General features: G+C 47.5%; 1 protein-coding gene across 1 annotated transcript; it reads left to right on the top strand.

Moving 5' to 3' along the window:
* Positions 1 to 4919: 4919 nt before the first annotated feature.
* Prdm13 (PR/SET domain 13) lies at positions 4920 to 12654 on the top strand. The gene is given in 5 exon segments (XM_026402513.2): positions 4920 to 4986; positions 4989 to 5203; positions 6736 to 6867; positions 7170 to 7290; positions 10907 to 12654. Coding segments are annotated over 5 exon segments (2283 nt in total).
* The last annotated feature ends 1299 nt before the right edge of the window (positions 12655 to 13953 follow it).

Here is a 13953-nt window from a genome sequence, read left to right as displayed (position 1 = left end):
AAACTAGAAAACCAATGAGGAAATTCAGATAATTTTGGAAGTATCTGCTCTCTTCTACTTTCTTTCATTCAGTGTTCACCTGTTCTTTCTGGCTTCTCTGCTCCTCAGGAGCTTAAAAAAAAAAAAAAAAGGCTGTCACTGATATCTGCTTAGACAACTGTTTCAGCCTTAGTTTCATGTTAATTTTTCAGCCTTTAAAAAGAGAATGTGTCACTTCAGCCCAGAGACCCAGTTCTGGGTGGAGATTTACAGGCACTCTATATATCTACATGCCCAACCTGAATGTCTATAAATACTTATCATTATGATTGTGTTTCACATAAAGTGCATATCACACACATACACACATCAGGAAATATTTTCATTGATTTCCATGAATGTAAAGTTATTTTTTAACATACAGCAGATACTTAACGTTTCTTATGCAACTTCCCTCCCCCATTTCAAGTAACAAATTGTGTTATTATTTTAATAAAGGGTATATTCTTTGGGGGTGAGGGTGGGAGCAAAGAAATAAAGCCCAGATTTTCAAGGGAAAGGAAAAAGAAAAGGGGGGGGGGAAGGTCTGGGAATCTCAAGAACATCTTTATTTCGCCTTTTAACTCCCCGCCTTTCTGATTAAAGAGTTCAGACCTGCTCCCCCGCCCGCGTTCAATTATCCCCAGCATCTTTTCTCAGAAGCTGTCACCTCCACTTGCTGAACCATAGCCCCATCGGGAGCCATTAGCCCGGTTCTTTCCGTTTCACTTTTCTTTCCTCAGTTTCTCCCTGCCATCTTTATAAATCTCCCTTGGAGGAGGAGTGTCCAAGCGGGTGGAAGTCTGAACACAATGCAACCTGAGAATTTCTGTCACTCTCTGCATATGCTCCTAAGTGCTTTAATCCCAATTAGGGGCGGCTGACACACGGTCCTATTCATTCCCATCAGCTCTTGAATACATTTGCCTAGAAATGAACTTCACAAATAGAGGCGCTCCTAAATGTGCCCAACAGCAAGGAAAATCGAATTGAGTGCGGGCTCATTCGGCAGAGGCCGGCAGAGAAGCGCTGAATGTGGAGGTGCCCCGAGACATTGCAATTCAGCAACATGCTCGCTGACTTTTCTTTGCACCATGTCAACCGAAAGAACCAAGAAATAAGTTGGGGAACTCTCGGTTAAAAGGCAACTTGAGAGGGACTCTGAATACTTTTATTGAGCCGTTTCCAATGGAGGACTTTAAAAAAAAAAAAAACAACAAAAAAGGCACCACAAAACCCACCAGTGGTGTCCCGGCTGCGTCCTGGGCTGCGAGTTTGGAGCCTCCCGACCGCCGCACATCCACCGGCCACGCAATTAAGGGGGAAAATAGCCCGGTCGCCGGCGTGTCATCTGGTGGCGTTCCCAGAGTCCGTCGCCACCGCCCTATTCAGACCCAGCCTTAATGTCCCACCCGCGCCTCGGGGGCAGCGCAGCTGGTCGGCACTGACCTGCGGCCCGGCCGCTGCTGACACCCTCGGGGGGCGCGTCCCAGGCCACCTCAGCCCCCAACTCTGCTACTGAACTCCAGATCTCCAAGTCCCTGTCTCCCCTTAGGCCTTGACTACAGTAGCTGATTCTGAGCCTCCTCCTCTATCCCGGATTCTGGACTTAAGGCCCCCGCGACGTGGGCGGACTGTTGTTTGGTGACCCAACAACCCCGTCCCCAAGGCCCAGAGCTTTAAGGGGGGGGACAGCCACCTTCCCCTCCGGGAACCCCAAGCCCAAGGCCTTCTCGTTGCGGAGACCTGCAGCCCCCAGAGAATGCTGTTCTGAAAGGAATGGCTCGTCTCAGCCCCGAACTCCCTTGGAGGCTCTTTTCTCTAGGCGGAGCCCAGTCTGGTCACACGTGCTCGGCGCCCTCAGCATTCTAACTCCGTCTTGGGAAGCGACTACTCTCAGGCGGGGACTGCTCCCTAACGCAGCAGGTTCTGAAAGCAGCGTGGTGGTTGGATTTAGCTCCCCGCCGTCTGCATCTCCAGCCAGCGACTACTGCACATCATCCACAGCTCATGAGGGGCAACCTGTTACTGGGGGCTCGAAGCCGTGCTCGCGCGGTTCTGCAGTGGGCAGCCCGCAGGACCGCCCCAAAACCAGACTCCCCCGCACCTCGGTGTAGGAGGGATTTCGCTTTAACAGGGCCTCTGGATGCCCATTTAAAAAGTCGATAAAAAAGCCGAGTGGAATGTTTTGATTGAGTCTCAACATTGTCTTTGAATAAGACTGAGACCATGTAATTAATGTGTCTTTTTAATAAGGGACAATACGGCCGTTCAAGCTATTTAATTTCATTTAATTTTCCATCCCATTTGCTGCACAGCCCGCTTTTACTTTTAACACCCAGCCTTTCACGGCCCATCTTGCTCCACTGGGCACATTAGATTGGTTTCACCCTTGCTTTTTAGGGGAGGAAAAATAAAAGAAAATGTGTTCCTTTCCTCCTTTGTGGACAATTTATTTCACTTGGGGAACTTCAACTCTGAGCCACAGGACAGAATAAAACTCGGCGAGCTGGTGTGAATGCCTCTGGCGCAGTCTCTTTTCTTCTCGTGGAGCTGGGAACCAGTCACAATTGGCTATATTAATAAATAACTTTCCTCACAGTCGGCCTTTACATGGTCCTATTGATAAAATTGTTCGCGTGTCGTTCACGCTTTTTCACTCATTAAGGAGGGCTAGGGAGGCGCACCGAACCCAGGCTCCGAGCTCGCCCCTTCCCGCTCGCAGTGCTGGTAATTTAAACTGGGTGTCATCCCGGAGTCGCCAGGCCAGAGGTTAGAGGGACATGTTCATGGCTTAAATTTATTGCCCTCGACACTTCCAGAGGCTTCCTCTCCGCCTCCCCTCCCCCGGCTTTTGCCATTCATAGGCCGCCAGATCAAAGGCTCCCTCTTCTCTCTCCAGGGTATCCTTCTCCTGTAGAGGGGCCATTGGAGAGTTAAGAGGAAAACTTAGTGGCACTGAGCAAGGTGTGGTTGTATGGTCAGAAGAGCAATAGCAGTGTGGCCACTCAGACCAGGGAAGCTGCTCTTCCCTGTCTCAGCAGCCATTCTACCTAGATCCTGGAGTTGACTCTGTGTCTCTCCGTGTGTTTGTCTGGAGATGCTTAAATTTGACCAGGTCTGGATTCTCTCATCAATGCAAACTTTTGGATTTTTCAGTAACATAATTACTGGCTGTCACAAACTGAGGTGAACAGCATAGAAGAAGCCAAGGATCTGTTTGCATCCAACATTCCCATTTTACAGATCAGGAGAGTGAGGCTATAAAGCAATTCACTGCAGGTTTCCGGAAGTCTAGAGTGACCGAGGACAGAATGATTCTGAGTCTTCTCACCTTGCCATTATGGAAACACAGGTTTCCAACCAGGAGAGCTGCATTGAACTTCCTCTGACAAACTGCATAGTTACAGGTGGCTTGCCACGCTGTGTCTTGCCCTCCTTGTTAACCAATTAGTCCTGCTTGCTCGCGGTCAGAAAATTGCACTTTCCTTGGTCAAATCCACGTGAAGACACTAGTGTGGGTGCTACTAAGTGTGGGTACTCCTCTGCCCCTTTATACAGTTGATTAGTCTTCCGATATCCTACAGGAAATCCAGTATTACTCGCGTCTCTCCCGGAATTGCGTGGGGTCAACTGCTGCTTGAGTAGGATTTGGGGGAAGACGCCTGGGACTAGTAGTGAGCAGCAGATGCCAGGAGAATTGTCAAAAATATGTGATGAACAATGTCCACGCACAAACAGACATCTTCCTTAAAAGAAAAGGGGGAGCATTTGGGTTTAACTCGGAAGTACCTGCCCTGTTAGTTGACAAACCCTGCATAGGCAGGTTTGGTCCATAAGCTGGAACCTCGGTCCTCGGTGGCCTTTAAAAGGCTATGATGTTCTTTTTGTTTTCTCTTATTTTTAAAAAGTAATATCCAGTTTGTTCATTCTAGGGATGCTAGTCCAAAGACTTTGTTCCAGTTTTAAACTTAAAAGCAAAAACAGTGTTTGAATTTATAGGAGTTGGCATGTGGGGGTGACGTGTTTAATACTCTGGCCCGCATCTTCAATCCTGGAGCTCTGTCCACCGTAGGGGATCATAAGGCTTGACTCAAAAGGCTTGCCGTTCTGCAGAGAAAGTGCGGGCCCCAAGTGCGCCCAAGAACAGTGCTGCACAGATGACCTGGCCTTCTCAAGTTGGACTGGAGGTTTCATATTTCGGGGTGTAACGGGGCAGAGGGAACAATTAAAGCTGTTCTAAATAGATGACTGGCTTGAACCCAATCCCCTGAAATGGTAATATGGTCGTTATTTAAAAAGTGTAGGTATTTTCTGGTGTTTTCCCATCAAGTACCTGCCTAATTTCTGTATGGCACACGCCAGAAATCAATAGAAGTTAACAAGTCCTCCAAACAGTCCCCATCTCTTTGTTTAATCTCCTTTACAATAAAGCCAAAGGGAGAGAATTAAAAATCTTTGAAGTAGACCAAGGCTCAAAGGAATCAGCCAAGTAGACTTAAAGTAGTCACTTATTTCCCAAAACTGGTTTGTCGGTGAACAATAAAAGGAAGTAAAATTTATGGAGAAATTATACAGTGGATTTGTCACTTAAAATATCGTAACTGTCTCTGGGACAATACCCCATGCTGAGGATTAATGGTCCCGCCGGACCTTTGATTCACCAGCGCCTTTTCTTCGCCCTTGACAAATTGGATTTTTAGGAATGGGAAGGTCGCCTGGACCATTGTGTGCTAGCCATTCAGAGGCCTCGATTATGCAGGGGGCTGAGGGAACCACTCCATGTGACCCTCTCGGGTGGGACTCTGCAGCTGCTTCGCAGCGCAACTCTCTCACCAAACTCCGCGCCCTTGCGCTCACGGTGCCAAAAGGCGCCCGCCCGGATTGAAAAGGCGCAGTGCATGCCCGTCCGCGTCACTCCGCAGGCGGAGGACGCACGTCGGGGCGCGGCTCCCTGGCTAGCACGCGGATCTGGCTCTGTCACTTGCGCCCTGAAGAGGACCCGGCGCGCCCCAGCGCCTGCCTGGCGGCGGTGGCAACAATGCATGGAACCGTCCGCGCCCCGGCCACCAGCGTGAGTGCAGACTGCTGCATCCCCGCCGGCTTGCGCCTCGGGCCGGTCCCTGGCACCTTCAAGCTGGGCAAGTACCTGTCAGATCGCAGGGAACCCGGGCCCAAGAAAAAGGTATTGGCCATTCCGACCTTTGCCCCCTGTCACTCGCCCCACCTTTGCCCTGACTCAGAAAAGGGGTAGGGAAGGGAAGTGGCGGAACGGGGGATTGATTTTTTTACCTACTAATCTTGCCAAGTGGAAGGAGATTACGATTATTCCTAGCAAGTCTCCCTGAGAGCTGGACGTGGGCCGGGCTGAGGGGAGAGAGCATGCCTGAGAGGGTGCAATCCCGGGTACGGTGCACCAGGATGTACGTGGTGGGATCACTAGGTTTGGGTTCCCCAAAGCTCTGGAGTGTCTTCAGTTAGGTTTTGGACCAGCCGCCCCCACCATAACCCGACTCGGATCCTTCCCTCTTTCTGCTAATGTACACTTCCTCTGGGGGCATAGGGTGTCTAGGACTTTTCTTCCCTTCTGTATGATAATTTGAGACTTACATTTGTCTTAATTTAATTCCATTTCCTCTGAAAAAAATCACTGGGAGGCTCTCAATCCCTGGAAACTCCCCAGATTTTTCTTTTCTCAGATTTACTTGTGGGTTTGGGGTAAATGGAGAGAGGGTGAGCCAGGTGGTGGTTCTGACGCAGGCTCTGAAAGATGGGGCTTCTACCCGCATCGGACACCTTGTCTCCTTGCCTACTGCCGGGCTCTGAGAGTACAAGGTCCCAACCCAGAGGCGCCAGGGTCAAACCGCTAGCTCTGACTCCCAAACAGTGTCATGATCCCTGACCAGAGAGGAAATTTAAAGGCTCTCGCCTACCCTGGGGGGCTTCCTAGCGGCCAAAGGTTGGCAAAACAGCATTCAGGAAATGAAAGCCTTAGTCTGGCGGAGAAGGAAGGACCTTGACTTTCGCCGCTGCCTACAGTTTTCATATAAGAAGTATCTCCGATGTCCAGCTAACCTGACCGTATCTTGCTCCTAGCACAATCAACCGTCTTGCCCTCAACTCAGTCTAAACCCGAGTTTGACGCATACCACACCTTCCTCTTTAAACGCAATTTAATTGCTTTTAAATGACCCGCTAGCTACAGGCAAGATTTTTCTGCTTGTGCTTTGTTCCTAGAATTTCACTGCAGGTCTTGCTTGCACCTAGGTTGCTGTCAGCGAAAACTAGGAGGCGTGAGAGATGGGGAAGAGAGTAGGGAATGCTCGGCATCCTGGGATAGTCTTATGAAGGTTGCCATTCTAGTGTTAGTGATGCTCTCTGAACAGCAAGTGGGAGAGATGGAGCATGTCTTGGTGCAAGATGAACCCAGGGGCTCAGGAAGAATGTCCTTATCCCACCCTGTGTTGCCAAGATGTGTGTGTGTGTGTGTGTGTGTGTGTGTGTGTGTTGGGGGGTGGCGTTGGGGGTTTTTACTAGCCAGCCTTTCTCCATCCTTCAGTCTAGAACTCTTAGGAATTAACCTCCTCCCAGCAGCCCATGTCTCTTCTGACCAGAGAACACATCTTCCTGAATCGGGTGGGGTGGAGCATAAACTTTTCTTCTGGGTTGTGGGTCTGTCCGTGGCGCCTGGGAGAATGACCACTGCTTGTGTTGCAGGTGCGCATGGTGAGAGGGGAGCTGGTGGACGAGTCGGGGGGCTCCCCTCTGGAGTGGATAGGGTTAATCCGGGCAGCCAGGAATTCCCAGGAACAGACTCTGGAAGCTATTGCAGACTTACCCGGAGGACAGGTACTACTACGGGCTCCCCTCACCCTTGCCAAATTCTATTTATCTAATTGTTCCTATGATAGTCAACAATATAAAGAGCAAAGCACTGTAGCTGTAGGTCTTGTTAAGATATCCATCTCCATAAAGTCAATGTTATCGTATTGTTTTTCCTTTTGAAGGATGAAGGAAGTGAGGTTCAGAGAGATTCAGTAGCTTCTCCAGGGTTACACAGCCTCAGAGTTAGGATTTGAACCTTTCTTCTCAGTTTTATTTTACCCTCTTACCCAGGAAATGACCGAACTTTTCTATTCCTTGCATCCCAGATCTTCTACCGAGCACTTCGAGATGTCCAGCCAGGGGAAGAGCTGACCGTGTGGTATTCCAACTCCTTGGCTCAGTGGTTCGACATCCCTACAACAGCGACTCCAACACACGACGAGAAAGGTATGACCTCTAAGAAGGCCTCCAGGGCTCATGGGGGTGGGTCAAACTCCAGCCCTCTTTAGTTCCCCATACTTGAAGGGCTTTTCTTTCTGTGTAAACTGAGTTTACACTCCCTGCCCTTGCTTAGGCAGAGAGGAGACCTCATCATTATCTTCTTAAAATCAACAGTAAAAGGTAACAACAAGGACATAATCTGGCTCATCATGGCAAGGAAAATACTCAGTGAACTTCATAGGGTCATCCTTTCCCACTACATATCCAAAGCCACAATTTATTTACTCAATTAAGATTCAATCAAGAGGTCTTAAAATATTGTTACAGTAATTACATCATGAGTTCCAGAGAGCATAGCTCAAACCTGAAAACCTGGAATGCTTTTTACAAGGTGGAAGGGCATCTTTTCACTGGTTTTCCAGGAGAGCAATATATTCTTACAGCAATTTAGAAGCTTTACGGTATTCACAACTGGTCAGTTGGCAGGTACTAAGGCCATTCGGTTTAAATCGTATTTATTCATTTCCCCCTCCCTTCTTAAACTGAATCTGGGATGCATCCCAGTTTTCTTCTCAGATTTATTTGATCTCTTCCAAAGCCAAGAGCGGATTTATGCAAATTAAGGTGCAGTAACTAAAGAGAAAAACATTCTTAAACCTTCCTTAGAACACTGAAGAATACTTCCTGGGGAAAGAAGACTGGGAGGTGCTAAAATATTTGAGGTCTTGAGATTCCCTTTTCATACATAAATCTTCCAAGCTTGCTTTCCCCCCCCCTCCTCCCTCTTGTCAGTTATTTTAGTCTATCTGTAATTGCTCCTAAAGATCTATTTTTTATTTAGGGTCAATATAATGACTGTTGTGAAATATTTTAACATAATCCCCTGAGATTCTGCTCAATCTCATTCCTTTAGAAGTACATGCAAATAAATTAATAAAAATGTGAGAAATACTTTATGAATAAGACAGAATGAAGTTTATTTCACTTCAAAGTATCTCTTTCCTCTGTAAATTAATTCCATTTATTTTGTGAATAGATTTACATGAAATATATTCATAAAAATTATCCTAATGTAATTTGTTCCTTGCACCACATTATCAAATTCTTTTGTCAACTTCTTTCAGCAAAAGAGAAACATAAGAGCCCTACAGTACAGAACTCTCAAATTTGCCACTATAGAACAATTAGGAGGGTTACTGGCTTTTATACACAGAACACTCTTCTTTAGGCTCTTCCAAATAGTACAAAAGCAACTTGTTTGAATAGTGGCCTTCATGTTTTATTTAACCCAATGGAGTTTTATAAACATCAGATAACATAAAAAATGACACAATTTTTCTTTTGGGGAAGGTGTGGTCATTATGAACTTAACATTCCCAGCTTGGAGCTTGACCTCTTTAGAGTTACTTATGAATTCTGTGTTTATTTATGAAGTGTGTTTGATACACTGGTCATGAGTTGGATTTTAGAGTCTGTGTAAGATGTCAATTAGGATAAGCTGAAAAGGAGTATTGAATCAGAAAACACATTTTCCTTAAAATTTGGAAAGAGGAAGAAATACTTAGGGATGACTTCTATTTTTCCAATGCTGGCCAATTTCAGCAGGTTTCATGTTCATAATAAGATTAAGAATATTATAGCCCCTTTGTTTTAAGAGCAAAGTTTACTTGGCTTTGCATTGGCCAAGTCATTCTAGGGTGAACTCTGAAAACTCTCTTTAAAAAGAGGGATGAGAAAGAGGTTTTGAACTTTGGAGATTGATATTAAATCAATATACTTGCCAAGAAAACCCAGGAGATTATCCACCTCGCCAAGATTTATTTTACATAGATGCCTAATACAAGGTAAATGGAATATTGAAATGGTTTTTTTTCTAAGTCTTCTAAAAACAATTAGGATAGGGTCTCATCTTCCTCACCCCTTTTTTTCTTCCTGCTTTCCCTTAGCCTATGTTAGAATAAACTACTTCTCATTTGAACTTCCATCTTATCTAGGGGGACTAATTCTTTTATGCAAAGATAAAAGTTAATATACATGAAGAAAAAGGAGATCTAGATTTTTTAAAAAAATTTAAGTTGTTGGTAGACCTTTATTTTTTATTTATTTATATGTGGTGCTGAGAATAGAACCCAGTGCCTCACACATGCCAGGAAAGTGCGCTACCGCTGAGCCATAACCCCAACCCCTAGAAATTTTTTATTGTTATTTCTGTAGTAATGTTTTAAAAGTTTGAGCTGCTTGTATATAAAGAGGGAGAATTTAATTTTTCTATTAGATTTTGAGAGACTGACGTATACTTTGGATACTTCCTTGTGACTCAACTTCTTTCTCACAGACAACCTACCCTTCAGTATTATCAATCAATAATACTTTAAACTTAATTGCAAATCACTTTTATGTGTTCAGAAATAACATGACCTTCTTGAGTGGAAATTAATTTCTACTATCTGATAAGAATCTGTTTCATACATGTATCTCTTGATTGTGGTCACAGGTCCTGCCAAAATTAAAAAATAATACTAATAATATAAAATAAAAAAATTGACACCAGGTATGTACACAGTGCCTGGCAGAGAATTTTGCACTCATCAAAAGCTGAGTAAAAGCACAATATGTGCATGAATGGAAACGTCACAGTGAAACCCATTAATTTGTATGGTTTATTAATTCAGTCAATTAATATGACTGAATAATTATAATAAAAAGCAAAATATAACCATTTCACTCCTATTTATGTAACAAAACATAAATATCTTCTTCAGGGACTTTACTAAGCTAGTATTTGTTCAGTTACTTAGGAATTAATTACCAGGTGGGACAACTGACAATGCAACATCATCCTTCTTAGAATATGATCATCCTTTCTAGAATATCAGGACATAGAATTTTTTTCTCCCATCAAATTAAATGGGGTTAAAGAAGAAATTAAGATACAAATAATTTTGAAGAATGGCAAATCATAGTCCCCATGTGGTCCTTCAGTTGGTCACGCTCCAGGAAAACCTCAGGCAAAGTGTTTAAGGCTGGGAGGGGGTAAAAAGGGTGGGTAGTGGACACAAAAGACATTGTTCTATGAAAAGGAATGATTACATATGGCCCATACATACAGGATATTGTCTCGCCTGGTAATGAGGCGCTCACGACTATTAGATTGGCCTTTGTTCAGTGTATCCAAACTCCTTGACATACGCCACCTATTCTGCAAACGCCAACAGATGGGCCCAGGCACAGCACAGCCTCAACACTTGATTTAAAGCAACAGCTGCTCTCTGCTCTTCCCCTGCCAGCCTGCCTGAGCACTGCCCTTCCAAGGAAGATTTGCTAGGAAGGCCTGGAGGAAATCTTCATTGGAAAGGCTCAGGTCACCTCTGTTAGTTATCCTCTGAGGAGTACTAGATGATGGAGAAGGTGACAAAGGTTGACCATTTGGGTTTTTTTTTTTTCCGGGGCCCTTGAAATAATGGGGCTACCGAACTCATTCACCAAACCCCAAGTATACTACTACTCCTCCCACACAGCTGATCAAAACCTGGGCTTTGCCTGGAATGCCTTGTCGCTTTCCTTCTTTCTCTCTGGTTTGTTCCTCTCTCACAAGGTCGCTTATCCCTTCTTTTTTGCCCAGGGGAGGAACGCTACATTTGCTGGTACTGCTGGAGGACGTTTAGATACCCTAACAGCCTTAAGGCACACCTGCGTTTCCACTGCGTGCTCAGTGGAGCTGGGGCCCGCGCCTTCCTCCACCACGAGCACGCAGCTCGCCAAGGCGCTGCACCGGCGGATGGCCTCGACCTCTCCCCGAAACCCAGTGCGGCTGACTTCGCCGTGCCGGCTCAGGCAGGCACTTTACGGTCCCAATCACAGGCCGCGCAGACTCCCCAGGCCTGTGGGGCGCGGGAAAGCATCAAGCGCGAGGCCTCCTCGGTGCTTTCAGCCACTTCGCCACCCCCGGGCAAATGGGGACTTCCCAAGAAGGGCAAAGAGCAGTCGGACCGTGCCCTGGACATGAGCGCGACAGCCCGAGCACACGGTCACTTCCTAGGCATTGTGGGGGGTTCCCCACCTGGTAGCGGCGGCCTGGCCTTCTACCCAGGTGTGCGCTCGGCTTTCAAACCCGCTGGTTTGGCCAGGGCGGCCGCTGCCTCGCATGGCGACCCCTACCGGGAGGAGGGAGGCGGCAAGCAGGGGGCTGGACTAGCTTTGGGGAGGCTCCTGGGAGGAGGCCGGGCAGGCGGGCGCCCCGGGAGTGGGGAGAACCCGGCAGCGGGAGGAGCGGGCCACCACCATCACCACCACGCACACCACCACCATCCCAAGTGCCTGCTCGCAGGAGACCCGCCTCCACCGCCTCCTCCAGGCCTGCCCTGCTCCGGTGCCCTGCGTGGCTTCCCCCTGCTCCCGGGCCACCCGGAAGAAGCTTCTGCCTTCAAGCACGTGGAACGTGCCCCGCCCGCTACCGCTGCGCTGCCGGGAGCGCGTTTCGCTCAACTGCCCCCAGCGCCCGGGCTACCCCTGGAGCGCTGCGCTCTACCGCCCCTCGACGCGGGCGGGCTCAAGCCCTATCCGGGTGGCGAGTGCAGCCACCTGTCCACCGTCATGCCGGCCTTTACCGTCTACAATGGGGAATTGCTCTACGGCTCACCGGCCGCTGCAGCTTATTATCCGCTCAAACTGCATTTCGGTGGGCTGCTCAAATATCCGGAGTCCATCTCCTACTTAAGCGGGCCTGCGGCGGCTGCGGCTGCGGCGGCAGCAGCCGCAGCTGCCCTGAGCCCCGCGGAGTTGGGTTCCCTGGCCAGCATCGACAGAGAGATCGCCATGCACACGCAGCAACTGTCCGAGATGGCGGCCGGGAAGGGTCGCGGCCGCTTGGATTCAGGAACGCTGCCGCCGGCCGTCGTGACGGCCGGAGGCGGTGGCAGCAGTGGCAGCAGTGGCGGTGGCGCGGGTAAGCCCAAGACGGGCCACCTGTGCCTCTACTGCGGCAAGCTGTACTCGCGCAAATACGGGCTCAAGATTCACATGCGGACGCACACGGGCTACAAGCCACTCAAGTGCAAAGTATGCCTGCGGCCTTTTGGCGACCCCAGCAATCTCAACAAGCACATCCGACTGCACGCCGAAGGCAACACGCCCTACCGCTGCGAGTTCTGCGGCAAGGTGCTCGTGCGACGACGGGACCTGGAGCGACACGTCAAGTCCCGCCACCCCGGCCAGACTCTGCTCGCCAAGGCAGCCGATGGCCCGGGCGCCGAGCCGGGCTATCCCCTGGAGCCTGGGGATCCCAAGAGCGACGACAGTGATGTGGACGTATGCTTCACTGACGACCAGAGCGACCCCGAAGCCGGGGGCGGCTTGGAGCGCGACTCGTAATGAGCCTTTCCAGGAAGGGGCGGGGGGCGTGGATAGAGTAGGACTTGGAGCAGAGGTTCTGTTCTAGGAGGAGGGGAAATCCTGTTGGTCAGAAGAGGGACTTGACTGACGAAGCCATTATTTTGGGGAGGGTGACAGATTGGAATGGGGAGAGGTCCCAGTTCGGGAGCAGAAACTCAACAAAAGTTCAGAGATGGTTAAAGAAATTCAGCCGCCTGGCCAGTCCGCGGATAGTAGGTCTCCCTGTCCCCAGGCCTCTGGATTCCTTGGATAGCCCCACCCTTCCCCACTTCACAAAACTGTCCTGCGGTCAGCTTTGGGGTTTAGGGACACATTAATACCAACCTTACAGCGTCCTCAAGGGCGCTGATTTTAACTGCCACGTATTTTTAAATTGTACTGTTCTGTGGAGAAATTGTGCCTTTTGAAACGACGCTTGTGTGAATTTTACATTAGCATTTCACTGCCTAGACAAGGCAGTAATCACAATTCAGTAGTTGTGGCATCTATATGCTTGTTTCCGTTTCATTTGTTCTCATGTCAAAGACTTACACTTTGCCGCAGTGAATATACAGTAGTAGCAGGTGTACAAATTGGTCAAGTTACAATTATTTATGAGAGAATAATGATAAATGTAAAATAGCTAAAGCATGAATCTAAAAGCACGCAATATATAAATTTAAAGAAAATATCCTACTTGGTAGAGTACAAATGTATATGCTGTTTTATAATGAATGATGTACAGTGAATACAGAATTTTGGTCTTGTTTCCAGTTTGTGCAATCTTTAAGAAAAATAAAGATACAAATGAAATTTTGTTCAAATAGCAGTTTTAGAAGTAGTTTAATTTGAAAACAGTTTTCCAGGAGTCTTCACAATAAAATAAGTTGTAGGACACGTGAGTATCTTGACTGTTCATAGAGTAAATGTTAATGTTGTAATAGGGAAATATACCATTTTATATATGCGTACTTCACAGGTTCCCAGGTAGCAGGCAGATAATTGGTTTCTGAAACCATTGTTAATCATGCTAAGTGTTTTCATGCTTACTGAAGGAAGTTAAGGACCTTCAAGGAAACAACAACAAAAAACAAAAACAAAACAAAACAAAACAAAAAACCCAAACAAAAATCACAACCAACCGCACAACCCTTTGTCAAAAAGAATTGTGGAACTGTAGGATCACTCTTTATTTCTTGTGTGTTTCATCTTGACAGAGTTTTCCTTGGGAGGCAAAAAAGGAAACTTGCTTAGTGCTTTTTATGATCCATCATTCAACAGATAGTAAGGGAGGAGCTA

This window comes from Urocitellus parryii, chromosome 8 (genome assembly GCF_045843805.1).
Source record: "Urocitellus parryii isolate mUroPar1 chromosome 8, mUroPar1.hap1, whole genome shotgun sequence".
NCBI classification, from domain to species: domain Eukaryota; kingdom Metazoa; phylum Chordata; class Mammalia; order Rodentia; family Sciuridae; genus Urocitellus; species Urocitellus parryii.
This window is presented reverse-complemented; position numbering and strand designations above follow the sequence as displayed.